Raw genomic sequence first — 27,497 nt, forward strand, 5'->3', positions numbered from 1 at the left:
CTAACAGGTTATACCGGCAGTTCCTCCAGAGTTTCCGCCGGCAACTTCTTCTGTAGTCTTGGTTTCAACACTTATTTCATCATCTACTACGTTCTGTACGTTTCCAGTTTCCCTCGTATAATCATCCATTTTGTTTTCTCCATTTGTGATGATACCGTTTGCTTGCTTAACATTAACAAATAAATAGTACCAAACCTGCAAGATATATATATATACCTTGTGATGTGAATCCTCGACAATATCATTGATTGTGGTCATTGTTGCTCCTAATTTCTCCATTTCACCAGTCTGCATGAAAATAGCAACTGTCTGAAAACCTGCTACGATGGTAACCACAATAGACCTCAGAAACAGCAAAGCAGTAGAAATGTACTAGCATCTTTCTGGCTTAACAGAAAGCACTAATTAAATTACAAGTATTCTATCCAAGACTAGATAAATGAAGGAGAAGCATATAGAAGTTATGCAGGTTAGATGACGTACAACAATACTCTGAATTGCATAAATGCACCACAATGAGCAGAAACGTTTGAAAATGAAACCTTTTAGTCTTCATCAGTTCAAAATTTATCCAGGGTAGTTAAGGCACGTTTGGCACATAGTGGAAAATAAGAGGTCAAGTGTGGTAGGGAGGGCTCCCCATTGCGCCACACCGGTGTGCCAAATGGCACCTTAATATATGTCTCATGAATCAAAGCAAGCAAAGACACATACCCCGAAGTGTCATGTGTATGGATTTAAATGAAAGTACTGCCATCAAAAGATAGAGCTGCAGAAGCATCCTCCAGTGTAAGGAATTCAACTAGAGCTCGACCCTTTCCTTTGTGTATCTGCAATTTGCAAGGCATGTTATGACATCCTCCTCTGTTGCAATCATATGTTTAGCGGGAGTAAAATATAAACCACTGAAATAATATATCACAGACTTACAATGCAGCTAATACATGGTTTGGTCCTACTGATATGATTAATACCAGATGAAAGCAAAAAATTATTGAAGGATTCCATCATAGCTTTTTCAGAGGCTGAAGCTGGAACATTTTCTACATAAAGCCTTCTCATAGGCCTGGTATATTCTGTTAGATGAACAGAGTCAAAGGATAAAGAGCTGGTTGAAGCCACAGCTAGAGGCTTCCCTGTCACAGAAACGCTAGGAACAGGGTTGACTGTAGCATGCATGTTTAAGGAAACCATTTGTCTTGATACTTGTAAATTAGAAGAAGCTGAACCAGAAACCATATTTTCTCATAGTTTATGCATGAGTTTTTTTTCCCTTCACAAATTCGATATACAATGTAAGTCCAATGATTCACAGTTAATCTTGTATCTGCATAAATTAAAGTTAATTGGTTCATGTAACAAAAAAGAGTTAATTAATTAGTTCATATAACCACAAAGAAAAAAATAGTTAATGATCTCGAAACCCAAATATATATTCAATAGATAGATTTAAAATTCTATTATAAATAAACATATATATATTATTGTAATTCTTATGAAATAACCATCCAGCTCAGTTGGTAGAGTACAAGGTTTTTAACCTTGAGGTTGTGGGATCGAGTCTCACGGAGGACATTTCATAATTCGGAGGTCTCTTACGGAAGCTGCTCTCAATCTGGTGTTGGGGGTAGCCTACTATCTTACATTCCCTTACCCCATATATATGGGAAAAAGGTACAGCCATTTTTTATTATTGTAATTCTTATAGTTTTTTTCTTCATGGCTTTATATTTGAAAGGTGTCAAACAAGTTTGCATTGACAGATAAGTTGAGAAAAACATTATGTGAATACAGAAATGAGCATCCCTCTTCAAGTCAAAAAGATTTATAATAATGGATTCAACAAATATTTGATCTCTTATATTTGATAGTTGTTTTGATGTCCCAATGTGGCACACCTTAGACCTATTATATTATTACTTATGCTTCTTGTCAGTTAAAGCTGTACGAGCATAGTTATATGACGCATGATTTGTAGTATACATCAATAGTGTTTGTATTAAAATTTTGGCGTTCATATTTATATTGTAAAAGAAATATCATTTATTTGGATCATAAAAAGTCATGTATCTACTCACTCAAAAGGAATTGAATTTAAAGAAAAGATATTGGATGAAGCTTTTAAAGGATAATGATTGTGTGGTTGAGTATCATTCTAGTAAAGCTAATATAGTAGTTGATACTTTGAGTAAAACATCGATGGTATATTTGCGAGTCATATTCGTTCGTCTTAGTGTGTCGGGTTATAGGGCATTGCTGGCAAAACTTCAAGTGAAATCGATGTTTCTGTAACAAATTAAGGGTAAGAAACCATTAGATGTTTCATTATTGGCTCGAGTGAAACAAATTGAGCAAGGATGATCAAAGGGTTTCATCTTTGATAGCGATGCTGTATTATGTTTTAAAGTAAGATTTATGTGTCGAATGATTTAGAGTTTCAGTATGTAATTTTTATTGAGGTGCATAGCATCCCCTCTCTATACATCGCAATAGTAATAAGATGTACAATAATCTTTGAGAGATATATTAACAGCCCGATTTGAAACAAGATGTTTTCGGTGCATGGTTTGCCAAAGAGTGAAGGCAAAGCATCAACCCCTTTCGAGTTTGCTTCAACTAATTAAGATTTTGGAGTAGAAATGAGAGAAAAAATTAGGAATTTTATTTTGGGTTTGTCTTCAACTCCAACAAATCAGGTTACGATTTTGGTTATTGCCGATTAATTTTTGAAAAGTGTGCATTTTTTTAACGTACATACCAATTATTCTTTACAAAAGTTGGTCAAATTGTATATTTTTAAGATTTTGTGTGATTGCATGATATGATGATTTTGATTTTTTTTTTATAGAGAATCGAGATTCACTTTAAAATTTTGGAAGAGTTTATCTATAATACTTCTTCCGCTCCATTATTTGTGTCTGATATTGAATATGCATATAGTTTTAGGAGATATATTTGACCAAGAGAAATGATAAAAATATCCTTAAAATGTGATTGATAGATTTGACATATTTGTTTTGATAAGTATAAAAAGTAGATATAAGTGTAAAAAATAAAATATAAGTGTTGTTGTTTGTTGACTTTTCTAATAAGACACTTCGAATGAGACAATTTTAAAACCCAAAAGAGACACATTTAGTGGGACAGAGGGAGTAATAGTTATCAAATAGGTATTCAAATGACACCATTCGAAGCATTCTATGATAGAAAGTGTAGAACTCTATTATGTTTGAGAAAACAACAACAACAAAACCATATTTCCATATGCAATGGGATAAGAGGGAGGTAGGGTAGTAGGCTGCCCCCAATGCCAGGTTGAGAGCAGCTTCCGTGGAAGACCTTCGGCAGTCAGAAAATTAAAAATAAAGGTAAAATGCAATGCATGTATAAATAAATAAATAAATGCATAGTTGAAACAGCCTTCATATGCACGTCTGTAATGGGAAGTAATCCCTGCAAATAAATCCCTGCGTAAAAAGGCTCTGCATATAAACAGAAACGTAAGACCCGACTAAAATTAAAAAGAGGAAACCTGAAGAGAATGATACACAGAAGTTAACGATAGCAAGCAACGAGAAGGAATAAAGTCAAATGAGTTAAAACCTAAACTAAGGTAACATTTCTCAGCTACCCTAGATCTAAACCTTCAAAAATTCCAATGACAGAAACGTATAAAAAGTAGAAGTCATTGAAATTTCTACAAAGGCATTAAAAGAAGATAGAGGTGATACCCCTTTGGATGTAACCCGCACTACTCGGCTACCCTGGTCTTAAGTCTCCATAATTTCCTATCAGAGGTCATGTCCTCGGTAAGGGCTAAATCCTTCAAATCAGATCTCAAGCTGTCTTCCCACTTCCGCCTTGGTCGTTCTCTCTTCTGGCACCGTTGACTGTAATCGACTCTACCCTCCTGATCGCGTCTGATAGAAAAAAGTTATATAAGAACTTAAAACATTGAGATATCAAGTTTTATGTGAGTGATCAAATCTTCCTTAAGTTTCTCTTTGGAAGAAAGTTTTGTGATCAAATCATATTCTTGACGTATTTCATACATTGATGTTTCATATGTATCATTTTGATCCATATCCCTGTTGTGTTTGCTGAGGAGATTAAAATTCAACATGATCTCACTTATGAGGAGGATTCCGTCGAGATTTTGGCTCAAGAAGAGCAAATGTAACGTAATAAGATGGTTCTGTCTGTAAAAGTTTAATGGCGCACCTACAAAACTAAAGAAGCGGCTTAGGAAGTCGAGGATGCAGTGAAACGTCAATATTTGTTTTTGTTCGATTCGATTAATTCGAAGATAATTTTTTTTTAATTGTGACCTTTTAAAATTTGAGTGAGTAAAATCAGATAGTCCAATCCGTTAGTTGACCTGCTTATTTTTAAAAGAAATTCAAGGCTGTACAAACAACAGACTTGGATTTGTACTTTAGGGAACCAAATTAAGTTGTAAAAGAAAATTTGAAGTTGGTCATTATAAACATAGAGTTAGGCATTCGGTCGTCTTTATTCGAAAACGCCATCCTTCATTGTTGAAGAGCCTTTAACCGAAACTATAGCTAGAGATACAACTCTATACTTCACCGAAACTCGGATTACAACTCATAGATCGGGCAATATATGGTACCAAAAATACTTTTAAAACAAGTTTGGATTCAGAAATTGGGGGTGGGTGAAGTCATCATATTTTTAACTTTTAATAAATTATTTATTTAGTTACAACATTTTACTTATTGATTATATTTTTAATTGTGAGAATAAATTATTTGAAGCTATGTTCAATGAAGAGCTCAGACCATAATGTTTTTTTCTCAAATTTTATGGATGAGTCTCGTCCCTTTAAATGACAATGATTGATATATTGGATAGTGACGAATGAAATAATAATAATAATAAATTGAATCCAAACCCGTATCAAAGATGGATTTTCCAGTTTCTTTCAGGATTGAAATTCCAGTTTCTGAGATGAAATGATCAAAGGTAATTTTCTTTAAATATGGTAAAAAGAAATGTTTCTCTAAAGAATCTGAATCCAGGTTCGAGCAACTGTGTCGGTTTGGTATGTGTTATAATGACTGAAAAAATATTCTAAACATCAACCCTATTATATTATTTCTAATCCATTCCAGTTTTCACCAACCAAAACTCAAATCAACAGCCTAGGGAGATATATTGGGTCATTTCACCTACCATTCATAATAAAAATAAAATCATTTTAACACGATAAACTGCTTAGCCTATGGACAGTGTAAGGGAAGAAGGGCCCCAGGATTCAATGTTTTGCAAAACTCAAATATGAAGGGAACTTTAAAGGGCATACTACGCTCATATGCTCTAATCATCAGGCATCATATGTATGATACACTCTCACGATACCCTAATCACGGGATAATGTAATTTTGAACCGGTAGAGAGCTAACAGCTTTGAGTCAATACGTACCACATTCTTTTTGGTTCACAAATTCAAATGTTGAGTAAACCCCCACCGCAACTCAAACGATGATCAGGGGACTTTTGACTTCAAAACCCAAGAATTTGCAGCGTTGCAGCACCTGTATGGCAAAGGGCCTCGCCCATGCTAACTCAAAAATTCAGCTGAGCAACACCAAACAGAACAACCACAACCATGAGGCTCAGGTTCAGCCATGATCGGACACTTCGACTTCACCTTTGAACTCTCGAGCATCTATCCTCCTGTACAACACAAGGGAAAATACAGGGGGGAATGATTATGCCGTCCTCAAGTGTCAACTACCACTACGTTTATTGCTACCATTACGAAGTGTTCAACCCAAGTGGCCCATAGCTCCACTGCTATCAGTAAAATTGTTGGTACATCTTCTTAAGATCCCTACCGTCATACCAAAAGTTGAGCATAATTTGTCTATCACCAAATTTCCTACATGATATAATACAGCACTCAAAGCGGCCAATCAAAACAGATAGAGGATAGATTAACTAATATTTGCTTAAACACTAGCTTGATAATTAATGTAGCGGTGCAGTGAGAATACAAATACAAAGCAAGCCAAATTTAAAAACTACACTCAATAGCAAAACCAAAGAAAGGCATCCATTATGCCTCAAAGCACTTATTATAACTAGCCAAATTATATATTTTTAAACTACTGGGATTCAAGCAACCCAACCAGCCCCAAGGAGATTTGAGATCCAACTTGCGCCTCTACTGTTGCTCCCAGAACAAGAAACCGTCACAAAGAGGCATGATCAAGTTGTCTTTCAAATGCCCGGAATCACTGTTGTGCTTGTCGACCCTGAGCACTACCGTATCCACCACCATAACCGACTTGTCCACCATGAGGACCATTTGCCTGAATACCCCCATAATTTCCAGAACCTTGTGATGAATCGGACCTCCATGATGCATTTCCGTAACCTGAATTTCCATTTGCATCGTCATATCCACTTCCCATGTAGCCAGCACTCCCTTGCATATCTCCCCCACCTGAACCAGAATTACTATTTGGATTACCACCAGTACGACCTCCAGGAGCACCGTAACCTGCATTCCCATAAGATCCATCATTTCCGCCATACCCACCGTATCCATAACTTTGATTCCCATACCCAGCAGCTCCAGTGGGAGATTGACCGGTAGCCACTGAACCTGGACCACCACTACCAGCACCGGCATTTGGGGCACCCCAAGAAGCAGGATTTCCATAACCCATAGTACCATAACCTGAAGGAGTTTGAGTACCCCATGAACTTCTTGGGGCACCAGGAGGGCCACTTGCAAAACCAGCATTCGGATTCCCATAAGCTGCACCTGCAGGGCCACCATAAGCAGCAGATGCACCACTATAATTCCCATATCCACCATATGCAACAGCATTACTAGCAGGACCATAACCATAACCAGGTGAACCATATCCTGATGAGCCATAAGGTGGAAAACTAGCTCCAGTACTCTGGGCTTGCATGTACCTGTTGGAGTCCATACGACCATCATAAGAACCCACATTTCCACCAGAAGCACCATACGCCTGGTAACCTCCTCCACCACCACCACTCATTGTCCGGCTAACCCCACCGGGATTAGCATCTTTAGGAAGTGCGCGCTTCACTTCAACTTGCTTGCCATCCAAATCATGAAAACTCTTGTGCAAAACCCTATCAACTGCATCTTCACTGTCGAATGAAATAAAACCAAATCCACGAGGCCGCTGAGTGTTCTGGTCATACATGATTACAACATCAGTTACATTACCATAAGCCTCAAAGTATTGCCGAAATCCATCTTCAGTTAAGGTCGGAGGCAACCCTCCAACAAAAATCTTCTTGGTCCTAATATTTCCACCACCACTTCCAGAATTTCTACCCTGATTAGCATTACCAGATCTCGCCGAAGTTTGTTGCTCCTCTCTTGATAACGCCCTCTTCACCTCAACCTGGAGAAAAATAGTATCTTACAATAGTGAACTAATCTTAAAAACCCACAGATAAAAATCACAAACTTGGATGAAGTTGGAACCATCAAGCGGATCACTAAGATTAAAATGCTTTTAAAAAAAATCAGCCTTGGCCAAGGTAAAATTAAATTTTAGTGCGTTCAAATAATTGCTAATTCCATTTAATTTCTTGTTTAAAAGGGAAAATTGTAATTTTGACCCTCCCAAAAACTAATAATCTAGTTGACACAAATTTAACAGAAACCATTTTATACTGACTGAGATTTAGAGGAACAAAGAAATGAAACCCAAAACAAATCATACCGTTCTAAACAGTTAATAATGTTTATTCATTTTAAATAAATTAAAAATAATTTTATTTATATTTTTAAAATAATATTAGAAAGAATATTTTAAATAAAGAGGTGGTATTTTTTAGCTTTACATTATATTTTTATTAAATTTTAGTCATTTTTAATTCATTTTATTGTATTTTTATTTATTTTTTAAATAAATAAATAATAATTAATTTGATCTTTCAATTGTAATTAAAAATTTATTTTAATATTTTTAAACAATTAATTTTAAAAGTCAATAAACATTATTAATTGTCGTTAAAAATAATATCACAAAAAAATAAATAGATAAAATTGGCGTTTTACACATATATCACTCTAACATAAATTAATTACATATTAGGCATCTGTTTAAAAATATTTACAAAATTAACACCTGAATTTTTTATACGTTTAACAAGGCGCGCTGCAGGGGGCGCGTCTTACCTCACGTGTCGCCATATCAACCTAAAGTGCATTGTAGGGGTAGACTTTTCTATAAAAAATATGTTAGATCAAAAAATATAGTATGAATGGTGCCTAAAAAAATATATATAGGTGTAGGATGATTTTTGAGGAAAATCGTCTTTAGTTTGTACTATAACTTTATGTATTAATACTCTTTTGATGTGAATATTTTTTCTTTTTTACGGAAATAACTAGTTTTATCATTAAGATAAAATATTTAAAATTATAATAAATATTTATAATCATAAATAGGTAATAGCCACGTAGTTAAGACATTTCTTATAATTATTAACATAAAAATTAGTTACTTAAGATCACACAAAAATCATATAAGAAACATATTAAAAACTTGATAAAAAATTCAAACAAAATGTAGATACAAACAGATATGATCGCATCGACAAACAAAATACAAAAAATGATAAAGCTACTTAAAGTCCATTGACAAATAGCAAATCAAAATCGAGCAAAATGAACAAAAACTATTCACGAACGTCGTCGCTTATCCAAATCCAATCCAATGGTTCATAGTAGAAAAGATCAGTATAATAATAAATAAGTGATATTTTGATCAGTCATGGTGATGTCAAATTCAATCCTGAGAAAAAATATAAACTAAAATAACGATTAAACACGTGCTATAAAGACAGAGAAAAATGTGTCACAAAAGTAAAAAATAAATAAATTACACGCTTACTCACTGACTTTACTATTTCTCCTATTTCATTTATCATACTTTTAATTTTTTTCAATTTATTAATTGAACTTTAGATATTGAATATTTTTTGTCACTCTAATATTTACTCAATAAGAGCAAGATGATATGGTTTTTTTTATATATATTATTAATATTAAAATATGATGTGTAATATTTAAATAAAAAAATCTTAATCAAACCCACCCTCCCTCTTCCACCCCACCCCACCATCTCCACCACCATCTTAATTTCCCCTTTTAGAACCAATATCGTCCCAATCAAGCTGCCATAAACCACCATCGGTTGAGTTGTTGATGAAATCGGGTATTGAAGATGATCTGATGAGCTTCTTGGCTCTTGGGTCAACCCCAAAATAACAGTTCGGTGAAAGTCCTAAGCTTAACTCAATCTCTTCTTCACCATTTTCATCGCTTGGGAGATTCACCATTTGCATGGCTTGTTTCTTTCCAATTTCCTCAGCTTTTGTTTCCATTAAAGAACCAAAAAAAAGTTGTTTTGAAAAAAAAGAAACAAAAAGGATTGATTAATGAAATCAAAGCTTCAAAGATTCCATTTTGACCCCAAACTCAAAAGTTCCTTTTTTTTTCCATTCGAACAAACAGAGAAGAAAAGTGAAATGGAGGAAAAGAGAAAAGGTGGTGGTAAATTGTAAAAGAGTAAATTACAAAACTCAACCCTATTTATTAGTATATTTTATTTATTTCCGACGTATCTGTTATTTTTTTTCTGATGTGTTAAAAATTATATTTTTAAAATTAATATTTTTTAAACTCTTAAAATCATTTACATAATTCCACGTCATAACGCCGTTACAAGATTAACAATCGAGTGACAAAATAGTTTAATGTTTAAAATTTAGTAAGTAAATTGAAAAAATTGAAAGTATAGTGTGTGAAATATGAGAGAGAGTAAAATTTAATAAGTAGACATATAATTTACCCAAAAAATATAGCACAAAGATATAATTATTAAAAATTAAAAAAAGAAAAGAAAAGTAATGATTGTCAGTGGTAGGCGACACACTAAAGTAAGGTAGTATTGTTTTTGAAGAGATAAAATGTCTGTAGTCTGCGGATCACATCTGCAGACATCTGCAGCAGAAGAGGTGGATCAAAAGTCTACGTCTGCAAGAAAAAGACTGTTTATTTTTTAACGTCTGCAGACTGCTAAAATAAACTAAAATATAAAATAAACTAATTTTTTAAACTTAAAAGAGTTTTGCAATACTGAAATTTAAATAATTTTAGTTTTATAATACTAAAATTTAAATAATCCATACAACTACAATAATATTTTTTTTAAAATAAATCAATTTATATTTTAAAATAAATCAATCTATATTTTAAAATAAATTTTTTCATATTTTAAAATAAATCAATTCGTATTTTAAAATAATTTTTTTCATATTTTAAAATAAATCAATCTATATTTTAAAATAAATCAATCTATATTTTAAAATAAATTTTTTTCATATTTTAAAATAAATCAATCCATATTTTAAAATAAATTTTTCCATATTTTAAAATAAATCAATCCATATTTTAAAATAAATTTTTTCATATTTTAAAATAAATCAATTCATATTTTAAAATAAAATTTTCCATATTTTAAAATAAATCAATCCATATTTTAAAATATTTTTCCATATTTTAAAATAAATCAATTCATACTTTAAAATAATTTTTTTATATTTTAAAATAAATCAATCTATATTTTAAAATAAATCAATCCATATTTTAAAATAAATTTGTCCATATTTTAAAATAAATCAATCCATATTTTAAAATAAATTTTTCCATATTTTAAAATAAATCAATTCATATTTTAAAATAAATTTTTTCATATTTTAAAATAAATCAATCCATATTTTAAAATAAATCAATCCATATTTAAAAACAATTTTTTTTCATATTTTAAAATAAATCAATCCATATTTTAAAATAAATTTTCTCATATTTTAAAATAAATCAATCCGTATTTTAAAATAAATAAATCCATATTTTAAAAATTAATCAATATATATTTTAAAATAGATTTAAATGATTTTAATTTTCCGCAGACCTTTGAAGACCTTTGAAGACATAAAATCATGTCTGCACCAAGAAGAGCTCGCACAGACGTTTAAAGAGCTTCTGTATTCTAAAAAACAAACGGTCTGCGAAACCTAATGTCTGCGCGACGCAGACATAAGAGGTTTGAAGAGGTTGCACAGTGAAAATAAACTAAGCCTAAGAGTCACCACTGATGTTGCAAATATTGGAAAAACTTAAGAGGGGTTATAATGTTTTCCCTTAAATGATATAATTGTCATCCTCTTTGATTTTTTTATTTAATTATGTTAAAGAACACAAATGATTATCGATTATAGGATGTTATTTTATTAAGTTATTTAACTATTAAAAGAACAATTTAAAAAATATGAAAAATCGTGTGACTATTTTCAAACTTTTAATATTTAGAAGACTCGATAAAACAATGTTTTATAGTCCAGATACTATATTATAATTTTTAATAGTATAAGGACTAAAAAAATAGCAGCCTATAATCAGGTATTATTTATATATTTTACCCATTTAACTACTGATTTCCAGTCTATTGATTAACTAGTCGAGATTAGGTTTTGCACAGATCCATATAACCTAGTTTACTCCATATCTAATTGTCAAGATTTAAACTCTTAACATTAAATAAATAAAAACAGTGTCTGATTCCATTAAAACCAAGTAGTTATTGGTGGGCAAAATTTTTAAGTATTACAAAGTTTCAGTTTTTAGATTGTAATGCTACTAAAATAACATGGACAAAAATTGAGTAGGTAAAAATCTTAATTTTGACTCTCAATCGCGTTGTATAAGGTTTTGAAAATAATCTTAATTTTAGATTTGCCGCTCATTAAGAAAGTTAAGTAGTCTTAGAATGGTCATCAATGAATGAAGTAAATCACCTAAATTCATTAATATTTTTAATTTTAGAAGAGCCAAAAATGTCACTGTAAACGATAAAAAAAATATTTTAATGGTGTATAATCTGATTTGGCAAATGATATTCTTTTATGTTTGCAATACTGACATATTTCACAAGAAAAAGATTTTAATGGTGTATAAACTGATGTTTACAATAACTTGAAAAATACTTTTGCAAGATAAAAGAAATTTGGATGACCAGGGATGGACCTAGAGCGAGTGTTTGAGGCAATCGTCCCTCTAAAAATCTAAAATTATTTTATGTTTTAAATTTTTTATGTATTTTCTATTAAAAATATATTTTCACCCCTGAAAATTTTTAAGTTCAAATTCAATATCTAATTTAAATTTTAAAATCTTGCATTCGTCGTACCATAATATATATCATTGAAAGATAATTGAGAACTAATGGTTAGTGAAAGAATAGATATAGAGTTGTATCTGGATGAAAATTGTCTTTTAGGAGGTATTTGACCTTTAGACCAACTTCAGCGCATCGCTAAAGTGGCTGCAATATCAACTTTGGAGATGAATTTCAACTCCAGTTCATCTCCACTTTAATGCTGGATTGTGGCGACAGTTACATGCTAAAACCGATGTTGCACTGTAGTTGCGCTACATATTATATTTTTTTTTGTTATTTTTCTGATTTCTGATTTTTTGTTTTTTTTTACTTTCTTTTATTATTTTTTCTTTTTGTTTGTTACATTACTTTCTCTTATTCTATCTTTTATGTTTTTTATTGTAATTTCTACACAATAAAATAAAAATTAAATATAATATAATAAATTCAAGTAGATTAAATATTTTTTATGTTATTTATGATTGTTTTATCTATATTTTTTATCTTGATATTTATTAAAAATATATATGTTTTATTTTATATTTGTAAAATTAATATTATAATAGTTAAATATTGTGAATAAAGTAAAGTCGGTGGTAATGTAAAGATAGTGCTCGAGATGAATTATTGTTTCATCTTTAGAGTAGAGATAGAAATTTTGTAGAGTAGAGATGAGAGTTAAAGATAACCTTAGTACGTAGAGTCTGTCACACAGTTTAGTACTATCAATCACTTTTATTGAATCTACCGTTTGAAATTTATAAGCATTTGGATTAAATTTATAAATACTTCTTAAAAAATATCAGATACGTAAATTTCCTTTTTCCTCCTCCTTTTAACGTTTTAAGTTAATTGTTGCAATTTTATTTAAAATAATAGGAATACACTTACTCTTTTAAGGAGCCAAATGCATCGCTCTACTTAACAAGTGTCGTTAAAGACCGAAAGATTGTGATATCATTGTTGTTATATTACTTTCTCTTATTATTTCTCTTATGTTTTTTATTGTAATTTCTACACAATAAAATAAAAATTAAATATAATATAATAAATTCAAGTAGATTAAATATTTTTTATGTTATTTATGATTGTTTTATCTATACTTTTTATCTTGATATTTATTAAAAATGTATATGTTTTATTTTATATTTGTAAAATTAATATTATAATAATTAAATATTGTGAATAAAGTAAAGTCGGTGGTAATGTAAAGATAGTGCTCGAGATGAATTATTGTTTCATCTTTAGAGTAGAGATAGAGATTCTATAGAGTAGATATGAGAGTTAAAGATAACCTTAATACATAGAGTCTGTCACACAGTTTAGTACTATCAATCACTTTTATTGAATCTACCGTTTGAAATTTATAAGCATTTGGATTAAATTTGTAAATACTTCTTAAAAAATATCAGATACGTAAATTTCCTTTTTCCTCCTCCTTTTAACGTTTTAAGTTAATTGTTGCAATTTTATTTAAAATAATAGGAATACACTTACTCTTTTAAGGAGCCAAATGCATCAGCCTCTACTTAACAAGTGTCGTTAAAGACCGAAAGATTGTGATATCATCTGTCATGCGATCAGATGTCTTGAAGTTCACTATTATGTGAGAGATATTCGATTTGTGGTAATATTGATAAAAAAAATACTACCTTGGTGGGTTGCAATTCATGTGGTTTAATTTATGCTGCGACGTATCGAAAAATCGAAAAAAAATAATTTTAGGATTTATTTCGATTAAAATTGAGTTTTTTTTAAATCGAAAAATAATTTCAAGGGTTGTATAAAGTTTTGAAAATTTAAGTCAGATTAAACTTAAACAATTATATAAAATGTCACTAACATACATAATTTAGATCTCCATCCCCATCCATAAACTCCACTAGTATAAGAAAATAAAATATATTTTATATTTTATATAAAAAGAAAGAGAGAGAGAAAAGAAAGCATTAAAGAGAAGTGAAGATAGAGAGGGTTGTAATTTTCAGATGTAAACAACAATAGATAAGGGTAAATATTTTATTGAGTTGAATTAATTTGAGTAAAAGAATTTCGAGATACTTAAATTAACGAGTCTTATTTTATAACTAAAATTTCATTTAAAATTTTTCGAGTTGAGTAGTGTTTATAAAATTTAAGTCGAATCGTTCAAGTTTCTGTTTAAACTCATCTGTACATATTTATACTATTATGGTAAAATTGATATTTAAATGATTTTCTATAACCATATATATATATATATATATATCTTTATTTTTTTTCATATGTAATAAACATACAACGTGCAGGGTTGAAAGACTCGACTTGAACGTGAAAACTAATCTATTAATTATTGAAAAGGTTGAGTTATTCGAATCATGTTTTATAATTCAAACTTTATTTAATGTTTTTTAATCAAGTCGAAGTTTATTCACCTTAACAACAAAAAAGTGTTAGTAACAAAGATTGATTTAAGTGATAAGTAACTTAGTATCATTCAAGTAGATCTTAAATTCAATACCTTGTGTATGTTTCTATTAATCAGGGCAAAGATGTGGATAATTTTTATTTTTTGGAAAAAAAAAACAAGAAGAAAGTGTTATCTGTCTTGTTATTTTATTATATATTTGAAACGCACCTTCATCACTCTTGGTCCCTTGTATCAACAAGGTTCCAACGTTCTTATTTTTTTTCGTAAACCGTTGGAGCCTAAAAAAAATTCAAATTTAAAAAACACTCCCACTATCTCATTTCCCATTCGTTGCTCCACCTTCCACTTTCTCTTTTTGTTTCTTCTTTTTCTCCATGGGTCTCTTCTGATTCCCCACCGCTTTGGTGCTTCTACCATGGGGTGTTTCCTTGGTTGTTTTGGGGTTTCTACTAAAAGAAAACGTCGGAAGCCAGCCAACCGGATTCTCCCTGGACCTGCAGATTCAGTCAGTTTTTTCATTTTTCGTGTGTGTTTCTGGATAATGAGAGAAAATTTTCATTTTTTTTTATATTTAATGATGGTTGTTGTGTTGCTGTTGCAGAGATTCGTTAGATATGAACCCTTGGGTTCCTCTAATTCTACAGATGTTGACATCAAGAAGATCCCCTTGTCTCAAAATCTCACCTAAGGTCAGTTGCAGGTTCTTCAAATGGAAGTGAACATTGCATTGTACCTTTAAAGGTATCTGATTTGCATGTTGATTGCAGTAATAAGCCTAAAATCAGGAAGAAAGTGAGCTTTAACTTGAATGTTCAAACCTATGAGCCTATTCCGGATGAAGAAACAACTACGTACCAGTTCTTAAAGAGTGTTGAAGAAGAAGAAGAGAAGGAAAAGAATGGAGGAGAAGCTGTTTCGAGTTCATTGCAGATGAATGTTTATCCAAGCAACTACAGATACCAAAACTGTAGAGACAGCTATGATGAAGAAGATGGAATGTTGTATGAGGAAAGTGATCTAGAAGAAGATGATGATCAATTTGAATCTCTAAACATGGATTCAACAAAGGAAGATGACTTGATTCAATCGGATGATTCAACAGATGGGAATGCAAGGACCACGAGCCAATATCTATGTTCCGTGCTGAATCCGGTGGAAAACACAACTCAGTGGAAAGACATCAAAGCTAGAGCAGCCTACCCGAAGCAGAAGGAGAATGTTGCAGCAGAGGAAGAATCACAATTACAATCAAAGCCCCTTCTGCAAGAGATAGCAGTCGATGCTAGCCTCTCCAATTGGTTGATCTCACCGCAGCAATGGAAGAAAAGCATATCAGACAGGAAAAGTGGAGAGGATGGGGTGATCTTAGATATCACCAACATATAGTTTTCAAGAGTGCAATGAAAAGTATTAAGAATTAAGATCCAAGCTTATTTATGAAGCAAAGGCAGCAGCAGCAAATTACTTTTTCTCCTGTATTCTAAGTTTATGATGCAAAGTTTGGTGTATTGATTGATTGTTTGTCAGTTTTCATTCTTTGATTCATTTTAGAATTTGGTATCCCTACTCAATCTATCTGGACGTATGGTTGGACAGAAGGTGTAACATTGATATATTAGAGTAAGAATTTAAATTCTTTTAGAATATTCAGTACTTATTTAAATCTATCATTTACAAAATCATCAGCATAGATTATATACTATATCAAAAATCAAGCATGACAAGGCTCATATCATAATAGAATCAAATTCAATAAGAGAGTCTAGTAGTACACCCTAGTAGATTGTGGGCTGAATAGCAACTAGAATATAAAAGATCAGTAATATAAACAATTACGTTACACATCCTATCATATGTCTTTTTGAAATAGAGTTATGATTCCGTGACAACAAATGATTATTCGTCTCTATCCACCATGAGTGTTATGATGGAATATGGATATTAACATTCATTTTGCTATTGTGGAATGTGATTTCTTGATTGTTGTACAAAAGTGAATATCAACATACAAGGGGCAAAAAAGGGGGGGGGGGAAGAAGGATCATAACGAGCAGTCAATATACATTATGCAAGAAAGATAACCATCATCTTTATCTGCTTCCATTTCTAAGACAAGGCCCATGGAATTCTCATATCTTCACTGTGAAATGATAAGGAGCTCCAATTCGAGAGAACTGCAAATATACGAGAGACTGTCTTGCTCAGCTTCTGGACCTTTCAATCTTACGTTACCTCGACTCTTCATTTTTCTTCAAGTACTCGTATCCAACACTCACACTCGAGTTCATGTAATGAAGTTTTAATCTATTCTTTCAAAAGCAAGCAGTAACCAAGGAGGCTGTCTTGTAGCAAAATCACCAAAATCAAGGTGGAAACTGAAGCCCCAAAAATTGATCTTTCCAGCAGATAATCCCTGATTGCTTCCCATATTTCATCTACATTATTGTACATATACAGGAATCCGAGTCCGACTCCTCGTCATCGGAATCGCTCACATCACTGCAGGCAAGGGTAAGACATTAGGATATCAGAGAAACAATGGGAAACCAATGAAAAGCACGTTAGCAACTATTCAAGACCAAGTAAATCATCCTGCAAGGACAGTTCTTGATGTTTCAAAATGGTAGGTAGATTTACAATATTTTAGCTTCCTATGCTGCCTGTCTGTAGCTTATGGCAACAAAACTTTTGAAGAGATGTGCAAAACCAATCAAGAAAGTGCCCCAAAGACATTTTCCTAAGATTGGTAAGGGCCATTTACAAGGATCAACTACTAAATGAGTCCCAAATTTGTAGGAGAAGGCAACAACAATTGTAAACTTGACAAAATCAAATACTAAATGCAGCCAATATGCACCAAAGCAAACCCTCCAAGTCATTTACATACAAAACAAAAAGAGATGACCGTACATTGCCCTTTCAACAGAAAGCTTGTATGCTTACATAAAAAATTTCAGTTCTTCACTGTAGAGCTACTTCACCAAAGCCAAAGCGATCTAACAGAGCAATAGATTTGCAGATATTAGAGTTCAATACAGAGTAAATCAGCTACATGACAGATCTAAAAAAACCAGGGGGAAACAAAAGACAAAAGTCTCAAACATCAAACAAATTAGTTTGAAATTCAATAAAGGAGCAATTACCTTGGTTCAAACACCAAAATCTCTGCGAGTTTATTCCCATTTCTATCATTCCATTGGACTTTTCGCTCGGGTTTTTCAGATTTTCTTGATATCCCACCTTTCTTTGGTGGCAATAAAGTATTTGACTCACTGTAATCATCTCCATTAGTATGAACTTCAACTTTCGGAGAATCTTTGGTACCTGAAATTTCATTTCCATGTCCATTATCGTCATTATGGACGGCATCCATGGACTGTTACACCTCCCAGCAAAGCAAGATTCTGCTAAACCTAAAACAGAACTGGCTTCAAAATTGTTGTTTGGGGACAAAAGTTGTATCTTTTTATATCAAATCATTAACCCATTAAGCCGGCTGGGTGAAGAGATTCCATAAACCTCTCTCTCGAAGGAAAACCACTAAGCTACGTTAGTTTGTGAAAATCACATATAACCCAGAAAGCAAAAGAAAAGAAAAAGTGATGAAATAAGAAAACCCAGTGTTAAAACTGGGATTGGAATAATTCACTGATGAATTTCTAGAAGAAAGTCAACCCCTTTGTTCTTTTCGACACCATAAAAAAATTGTACCATTTATCTTGGTGTTTTGTAAAACGGAAATAAAACCGACTTTTAAAAAAGTTGTTAAATTGTTTTATTTAATATGTTATATATAAAATTTAAAAACCCATAAAATTTTAGAAAAATATCAAAACAGTTCTAAAAATCTCTATTTTTATTTTTTATGAATTTATATATTTTTCAAAAATTATCTTTATTTTTAATTTAATTTGAAAAACAAAAATTCATAAAAATTATAAAATTTTTTTTTGAGAAAACATAAAACTCGAAAAAGAATTATGATTTAAAAAATAAATTTGGGAGTCTTAATTTTTTTTAATATTTTAGTTTAAAAAAATATTTTAAAAAAATAAATATTATTTTCGTAACATGCGACATGTTTGATTTCAGATCGATCCATTTGGTTTCAACAGCCAGTGGACTGATCCAAGTCCAAAAGGATTGATCTTTACATTTTTTTTAAATTGAGCCATAGTTTAACTATTTCATTAAAATTCTGATTGTTGAAATATCAAAACTGCCTGTAACACCAGAATCTGATTGTTGATGGTATTACATAATCAAAAGTAACAGATTACAGTACCTTCCTGTCACAATTTAGTAAACAGAGTGCACATCTTGGCAACGAAACCGCTAAGAACTCAAACGTTGTATCTGATGATCTTTCCCTCCGAGAGTCGTCCTGCAACACGCAACACAGTCGGTCACCATAACAGAATATACACCCGAAATCACAAGTATCGGTCGAATGAAAGATTGCATGGAAGCTATAATTGATTTTATCATTGATGTCAATGATCTCCTTCCACTTCTTTCCAATACCCATCTGTATCACACAGGTTCCAATTCAAAATCATCAAAACATATGGAATAAACATCAAAGATATGCAATAAACAACAAGTGCCATTGCAATACCGAATTGTGACAGCATACTTTATAAATGCGAAAACAATAAGCTCACATGCAAAGAAAATGAGGTCTCGAGGCATCACTGGGAAAAGACACAAAACGGGTTGGTTACCAGAAAAAAGCTGAACTTTTCGAATTCTAAAAAAACGGATGAACCATGGATTGAAAGGGGCACCTAATTGTTACATCAAGATACATAATCTTATTTCACATTCTAATTGAATACATGAACCCGTGGTTGCAACAAAAGCTTTAGCCGACACGGGAATCAATTCTATGCAATGCAGCAGAAGCAATCAGATAGGTTTAAGCCTTTCATCGACTCATCAGAGCAAAAAATGATCAATATAAATACGATCGTATAATTTCTTGCAGTGACTAGAAGTAATTTCTTGCAGAGTGATCACAAATGAAAGTTCCAAGTAGAAATTACAAAACTTCATTCATGAGCACAAGGATTCAAACAATAAAACTTATATAGTGAAAATAATATGAGCGTTAGGTTCCACAGAATACAAAATGTGGCTGGACAAAAAAAAAGTTCAGATTCGAAGTATCAACAATGGCTAAGATAAAGACCTGAGCAGCCTCATTTGCTGCTGTTTTGGTCCACAATGCAAGTTTGTCCCGCCTTTGGCGTACGCTGGCAACTACGCCACAAATATCGTCCGCATCATCAAATTGCTCCCCGATCGACGCCATCAACTGCCCATAAAATGCAACCGGCTAGCCAAATAAGGTAAAATACCACATATAGGAGTAACAACATACTACTAGAGACAAGAAATTTACAGTTTCAAGCCACATGCTCTCAAGATTAGACTTCATGTTGCTAGCAACAGACCACTTTCCTCCATTAGCACACTCAGCATCTTCCCATTTGGGCTCAATACCAGCCTTAAACAAGTGAAAATCAGCATTTCCAGGAAAATTGCTGGGATTGAATATTTGATCATACAAACTGAAACATAACACAAAGTATGTTACAGCCTTCATTTTCAAAGCAAAACAACTATAAACAACAATTAAAGTAATGGAAACCAAACAAATTCCCTTGAAACTTACGAAGAAAGATATCACTAAACTGAATCAAAAGGAAAGAGGGAATGCTAAAAATTCAGATTAGATTTCATACAATGAAGTCCAATAAAATCCACTTCCTAGGAACACCATTTCTCTACCCAAAAATGAAAACCCATAATACAATTTTTCCATAGAAAAATAAATCATCCTAAATCAACAGGTCTTTAAAAAAAATAAAAAAGTGGGTTTTTGATTAAAATACCACCAAAATTCTTCAACAGTGTCAAAGGTGTAAACTTTACGTAGGGTGCTACCCCAAGCAGCGCCTTATCTAGGCTTCTATTGGTTATCAAACCAAAAGGTCACTTTCTTTCGAGCTTATGTGGCTGTTTCTCACACACTTTTGCGGGTGTTTCTTCCGCCGCCGCCGCCGCCTCAGTTGCCATGCGCTTTATGTTTGTTTATCTTTCCCCTTCAGGCGGGTAGTTATGTCCTACGCAAACTTAATATACGATTAAAGAAAAAATAATATCGAAAATATTATTATTTTTTAAATATTTTTTATAAAGTGTTACTTAAAATTTTATTTATTTTATCAAAAATATTAATTTCATTAGTTAATTTTTGATAAAAATAATATTTTAAATAGCACTTAATATTAATATTTTTGATAAAAAAATATTATTTTAATAGCGTTAAATATTAATATTTTCGATAAAATAAATATTATTTTAGGTGACGCTCTACTTTTTTAACATTTTCAACGACGCCTTTTACTTAAACGTATATTAACTTGCCATACCTGAGACTTCTCCCTTCAGGCTCTTGGAAGAGGAAATGAAAAAGTACAGAGGATTCGATTTTAGATATTATATAATCTTTGGTTTTTTTTCCCAATACACCAAAAAAAAAAAAATAGTTTGATAGAGCGTGTGAAAATTTATTTTGATATTTATGACATTTGTTATAGTGACTTGAAACTCGTAAAATCAGGCTGATGAGTTCTAATAAAATAATATTTTTTTATTTAAATTTTTTATCCAAATGTGATAAAATTTAATAAAAGAATTATATTTTATTAAAACTTGTCATCTCGCGTGAAGAGTTTGAATAAAAAATATTTTTTATTAGAATTTGACACGTCAAGATGACGAGTTCTATAAACATCATAAAAAAATACAATAAATCCCAAAAAAAAAAGTGTTTATGTCTTATTTTACCATTTTTTTTGGGTTTCCCTATTGGGCCAAAAAAGTTATAATCTTGTAGTTTTGGGGTTTCAATTGTTGATGGACTTCGAGGCTTAAACGAGATGGGTTTGTTCTTTCAATGGTCTTTCTTACACTTTCTAAAAACCCATTTTTAGCTTTATGATTTTTCTTAAAGGCTTAATATAAAAAGTGTAAATACCAAATTTAGTAATTGAACTTTACTTTTTCTTCTATTTCACTAACTGTACTTTAAATATTTTTAATTTTCTCACTTAACTTAATGCATTGGGTTTTTTTTGTCACTCAACCGTCAAATAGTTAACGGCGTTAAAATAAGTTTTATATAGATGCAAATCGACGTCGTTTTGGTAAACTTTAAAACGAATTCATTTTTAACATTGTTAACTATTTAACGGCGAAGTGACCAAAATAGTAGAGAGAATAAAGTTCAATGACAAAAAATCTAATGTATTAAGTTCAATGAAGAGATTGAAAACTTTTAGAGTACATTGAGCAAAATAAGAGAGAGATTAAAGTTTAGTGATGAAATTTATAATTTACCCATATAAAAATTTAAATTATATCTCCTTTTTCATTTAGGTACTTAAACCATTTTTTTTATCAATTTAGATATTTAACATTATCAATTTTATCATTTAGGTGCCTCAAATGTAATGGACGTTAAAAAATTATGTCAATCACTTAAAATGCAACACATGAAATGTTTATAAAATTTTAGAAATATTATTTAAAAAAATTAAAATTATTATTAAAATCATAATTTTTATAAAATCCTTGACCCCAAAGCATCTACCACACACGTCACTGTTCACTATCGCTGCGACCCCCACCAACCACCTATCCACCCATCGTCGAACCATCAATTGTAGCTTCAAATCCCTAAACCCCTAAAATCCATAAATCCAAACCTTAAATCCCTACAGAAATCCATCTTAATCGGTGGATGAGTGATCGGCAAGTAGTCGACAGATTGACTGTAGGTGGGTGAGTCGGTGATCTTCGGTAGTGGTGGTTGACGTCGAAATCGAAGGTATTGGGGTATTTCATGAAAAATAGGAAAATATGTTGGTTTTTTTTAAAATTTATTATTTTTTTAAAAAATAGGCCACATGTCAAATATTGAATGATTGACTGATTTTTAATAATTTTTTAATGACTGTTACGATGTAGTCACCTATGTACCATTTGAAGCCTCGAAGTTGCTAAAATTCACCATGTTATAGATACCTAGCCTTCAGTATTTATGCTCCAAGAAGAAGTATGGATATTATTCTTTTAAAATGCTCATATTTTATCCTTATTCATTTGGTATCGATATTAATTCATCTAGTATCGATCCATAACCTAAAATTACCCTACATTCGTAAAATTCTCTTAAACTCACTCTCAATGCTTATTTTTTACAGTAGGCTGATCATTAAAGCTTATAAAAATCATTATGGGTCATTTATCACCATTTTCATGCATCTCTAACGCCAATAATCACTACTATAATCCATAAACCCAATGCACCCCGAACATGTAATAAATTTTATACAAACACAACAGGTTACATGCTTTGATCTATAAGTAATAAAGAGTAGCTATGTGGTGTTACATCAACTTCCGAACAACCAAAAAAAACTCCTCAACCTCACCCTAAAAACATTTTTCTTGCCTTTCCTCTTGGAGGACTCCCTCTACTCTCTCACTACTAAAAAGCCACCCAAAACGTTTCTATGATCGAAACGAGCATTATAAGTTACTGAATGACATCTAAATTACTTGAAAATTGGAAGAAAATTATAGGAGGAACTTCTTAGAGTCTAAACCCTTTCAAAACCACAAAGGAATTCATAGCCTCCACTAAAGAAGATGGAATTCACGATTCATAAATCATGGATTTTTGCTTGAAAGAGAGAGGTAGGGCTTTTGACTTATTTTGTTTGAGAGAATAAGGAGAAGGGAAAAACAATCAAATGAGAAAATAAAGATGGAAAAAAGGGAAATAAATTAAAACATCGATAGGAGACTCATTAAAAAACCTCCCTAATTTTTTTTTTTTTGAAAACGCTCTCTAGAGCTAAATGGAGGAAAAATGGTGCTCCTAAACGACGACGTGCTTATTGTATTATCACTTGACCATATGTTCATGACTCATCCAATCATATCCCACGTGAAATCTGTGGTTACAAAAGAAACAAATCTCATCCTACACCGACCTCCCATGAATCCCCAAGCATCTCATATGGGCTCACCAGACTAAGCTTTACACACCAGGATCATTCATGAAGCAAATGAATCATCAATGCCTTTGCAATTGAACCTGCACAATACTCTCATACAGCATCGCCTAGCAAAAAAGATTAACTCATAAACCAGAAAGGATCAACGACTCTAACTATCTATAACAAATTAAACCAGCATTAGCACCATTTATGAACAAAGCACCCCCCCCAGCACACACACAAAAATAAGTTAAATCCAATAAAATATTCATAGTTTAAAAGATAAGGGGCAGAAGAAAAAAACAAATCTTCTTCCCTGTCATCCATAAGATTTGACCTTCATCGGAAATACCTAAAATGAAGGATTGGTTAGACACACGTATATGGGACTCCTTTCCTCTCGAGATAGGCTTCACCAGAACTTTGAGACTCAACTCATTTGTGATAGCCTTCAACATGCCACTTATTTTTACTTTATATAATTTCTTTGATTTTCTCATCTGGAATGGGCTGTGTTCCCTTTTACCGATCGCTATCGTTTTCTTGCTTTCTTGTTTTCTTCAATTTTTTTAGAACGGCTTTATATCAGGTATAGTTGGTAGGATGAAGTGGGATGAAGCCTTAGTTGATATAGCAAGTGTGCCGGGGATGCGGCTCGGGCGTGGTAGGTCTGGACGCCTTGCATGAAACAGCCTTCTCTGGTTGCAGCACTATACTAAGGTATAGTATCTTTATAGATTCCAGTCTATAGAAAACGTAGTTAGCAGAGGTAAGTCTGTCCGGCGTTCCCTCGCGTGAAGGGTGACTTTGGCATTGGCTCTCTCTGGTTAGGTAATTAAAATAATTTATATATATATAAAAATGATAAATATATAAATTATATAAAAAATTATTATTAGTAAAAATGAATTTATTTATTTATCTTTGAAAATATTGCCTAAAATATTAAACAACCATCAAAATTAAATTTTAAATACAATTGAGTGATCAAATAAAATATTTTTCTTTAATTTAATATATCACATCATCATCTTGTCGGAAGTTCATAGAATCTAATTGTGTGATGATGATTTTGTAATTAAATTAAAATTTTAATTATCATTTTATATTTTTCAAAAAGTTTTAGTTATTGAAAAGATAATTTTAACATAGTTCAAGTTATCATTTGCACACTTTATCAATTTCCAGAGGTTGATATTAATGATGTTATTTGATTATTATCCTAATCCTTTTTATTTGAAATCTAGAGTTCTGGTTGAATTAAATTCACATATCATAAAATAGTATAACATATATATGATACGAAAATTGATACACTTAGGTGCGTAATCGAGCATATTCAGCTTCAACTATTATATTAACTTATTTTATAATTGAAAATTATTTTTAAAGAAATATTACTTTATACTTATTCTAGAGTAAAAAAAACTTCAACTTTTGTAGTACCTTATTTTATAATTGAATTTTCAATTGAGCAAACTCAGCCGTTTGGCAAGTGGAATTAAACGGTTGAAATTAACAGTTGAAAATGAGAAGATAATCATTAGAGAAAAAAAAGAATTTAATCTTATGAGTCTATTTCCACTCACTTAACAGTTTTAAATTTGTGCTAAATTAATAAAAATTGCATTGCGTAAGTGGATCCTAATCAATATACCGTACTTTTTTTTTAGTTTTACACTAATGATGACGATGATATAGCGCACAAACCATGCAACATAGGTGGTAAAGGAATAGTTGTTATTTCTTGAGGTCTCAGGTCTGAACACCATAAATGCCAAGGGTGTGAGCATTCAAAATCAAATGGTTAAGAGTTATCTTTGAACATATATTGTCTTGTACTTACCTCAGATTAATCCAAAAATATATTCACTTAAACAATGCAAAACTTTTTTAATTTTACACCGGTCAGATAATTAGAGTATTATATGCTATTTTAACTTATTTTTTATAAGTAAAAGATTTTATTCATCCAAAAAGGAAGCAGTCTAGCTGCTACAACATACTCTCGTAGACAATTAAATCAATCCCCAAACTATACACAATTACCTATTTACAACATCTAATCTCTTCATATAACATCTATACAATTTAATTCTCACAACATCTTTAATTCTACTAACAATAGTATCAACCGAACAAACCAACCCTCTAAAGTGCTTGTGATTTCGTTCCTCCCAAATGTAATAAACAAATCCGGTCCAAGCTAACTTTAGGATACACAAAAGAGACTTACCTTTTAAATTCACTAACATCCATTGAAGACCTTCATTCCAGCACTGCGATTCCTGATAAAGCCCACATGAGTGCATAACAGCACCCCACACTTCCTTTGTATAAGCACAATCATAGAATAGATGATTTCGAGATTCTATTCCAGAACTACACATCCTACACACATTGTCAGTAGCCATTCCAAATTTTACAAGTCTGTCTTTCGTAAGTAATCTGTCCAAAATGGCTATCCATGAAATCAATGAGAATTTTGGAATATGAGCAGGGAACCAAACAAGGCGATGCCAACTGACATTCTTCATCCTACTACGAGCATTTTCCCATATCCAGTTAACTTTTATTTGAGCCCAGTTACTGCTGACCCTTCACCTACCAAAAATTTCTTAATAAGCAGGAAGCAACATGCTATACTCCAGTCTGCTAAGTTTCTTAACCCCAAGCCTCTCTCAGATTTCAAAGAACAAATCTGGCTCCAGCTCACCCGAGCTCCTTTAGTCGGGGTGTCACTTTGTTTCCAAAAGAATCTCATGCATAATCTCTCAATGTCCCTAATAACCCCTTTAGGGAGAATGAGTTGTCTGCTCAGTAGCTGAAAATGTTGAACAAAACATATTTTATAAACTACAATCTGTCACCAAAACCAGCTTCTTTTTAGACCATTGACTGAGCTTTCCTTTAATTTTTATCACCAAAGCTGAACAATCCTTCCCTGTAAGCTTCATGGTTACCAAAGGTACCCCAAGGTACCTAACAGGGAGTTGCCCCACTCTGAATTCTGTACCAGCCTGGATCTGCTCAAGTTCATGTTCAGTCAATCCACAAGCATATAATTCAGTTTTCAGGGCATTAAGTCTAATTCCTGAAAGCTCATAGAAAGCCTCTAGAGTGCTCAGGACTCCCATCACAACATCAAGAGAACCATGGCTGAATACTAACAAGTCATCGGCAAAACAAATATGGGTAAGGGAGATCCTGTTGCACTTAGGATGATATTTGAAAACTCCTCTTTTTGCAGCAACATCCAATAAAGAAGAGAGAACATTCATAACCATGACAAAGAGGTAAGAGGATAATGGATCTCTTTGTCTAACCCCTCTAGCACCCTTAAAGTACCCCACCAAACTTTCATTCAAAGAGACTGAGTACTTAGGGGTGGTAACACAAGCCCTTATCCAACCACATAATTTATCAGGGAGGCCCATAGCTTCAAGCACAATCATCAAGAAGTCTCATTTTACAAAATCAAAAGTTTTTTGCAAATCAATCTTAATAGCACATCTAGATGAAAGACTCTTCCTAGAATATCCTTTAACTATCTCCTGAGCTAACAGTGAATTGTCTACAATATTTCTGCCTTTAACAAAAGTTGTCTGACTGGTAGAGATCATACCAGGGAAAATATGAGAAAGTCTAGTAGTGATAATTCTAGTAATGGTTTTGTAAACCACAGAGCAATAGGAGATTGGCCTAAAGTCCTTTGTCATACAAGTATTCAATGACTTAGGAACTAAGACAATGATAGTGGCATTAAAA

At 32.1% G+C, this 27,497-nt stretch overlaps 5 protein-coding genes across 5 annotated transcripts; 1 reads left to right on the forward strand and 4 right to left on the reverse strand.

Annotated features, from left to right (window-relative positions):
- On the reverse strand, window positions 1-1,239 carry LOC120201952 (splicing factor U2AF 50 kDa subunit-like). The gene is made up of 4 exons (XM_039202460.1): window positions 931-1,239; window positions 752-830; window positions 217-317; window positions 1-165 (listed from the first exon to the last, which is right to left on the reverse strand). Exons 1-4 carry the CDS (start codon window positions 1,237-1,239, stop codon window positions 1-3), a joined length of 654 nt encoding a protein of 217 aa, XP_039058391.1.
- Window positions 1,240-5,963: 4,724 nt separating this feature from the next.
- On the reverse strand, window positions 5,964-9,161 carry LOC120201953 (heterogeneous nuclear ribonucleoprotein 1-like). The gene is made up of 2 exons (XM_039202461.1): window positions 9,123-9,161; window positions 5,964-7,418 (listed from the first exon to the last, which is right to left on the reverse strand). The coding sequence occupies exons 1-2, from the start codon at window positions 9,159-9,161 to the stop codon at window positions 6,261-6,263; spliced, it is 1,197 nt and encodes a 398-aa protein (XP_039058392.1). The 3' UTR covers window positions 5,964-6,260.
- A 5,834-nt stretch (window positions 9,162-14,995) lies between these two features.
- Window positions 14,996-16,232, forward strand: LOC120201954. The gene is made up of 3 exons (XM_039202463.1): window positions 14,996-15,160; window positions 15,257-15,340; window positions 15,397-16,232. Exons 1-3 carry the CDS (start codon window positions 15,071-15,073, stop codon window positions 16,039-16,041), a joined length of 819 nt encoding a protein of 272 aa, XP_039058394.1. The 5' UTR covers window positions 14,996-15,070; the 3' UTR covers window positions 16,042-16,232.
- A 373-nt stretch (window positions 16,233-16,605) lies between these two features.
- Window positions 16,606-18,188, reverse strand: LOC120201905. The gene is made up of 2 exons (XM_039202426.1): window positions 17,799-18,188; window positions 16,606-17,154 (listed from the first exon to the last, which is right to left on the reverse strand). Exons 1-2 carry the CDS (start codon window positions 18,026-18,028, stop codon window positions 17,091-17,093), a joined length of 294 nt encoding a protein of 97 aa, XP_039058357.1. The 5' UTR covers window positions 18,029-18,188; the 3' UTR covers window positions 16,606-17,090.
- Window positions 18,189-26,315: 8,127 nt separating this feature from the next.
- On the reverse strand, window positions 26,316-27,166 carry LOC120201955. The gene is made up of 3 exons (XM_039202464.1): window positions 26,654-27,166; window positions 26,446-26,553; window positions 26,316-26,333 (listed from the first exon to the last, which is right to left on the reverse strand). The coding sequence occupies exons 1-3, from the start codon at window positions 27,164-27,166 to the stop codon at window positions 26,316-26,318; spliced, it is 639 nt and encodes a 212-aa protein (XP_039058395.1).
- Window positions 27,167-27,497: the final 331 nt, after the last annotated feature.

This window comes from Hibiscus syriacus, unplaced genomic scaffold (assembly GCF_006381635.1).
Source record: "Hibiscus syriacus cultivar Baekdansim isolate YM2019G1 unplaced genomic scaffold, ASM638163v2 tig00008013_pilon, whole genome shotgun sequence".
Taxonomy (NCBI): domain Eukaryota; kingdom Viridiplantae; phylum Streptophyta; class Magnoliopsida; order Malvales; family Malvaceae; genus Hibiscus; species Hibiscus syriacus.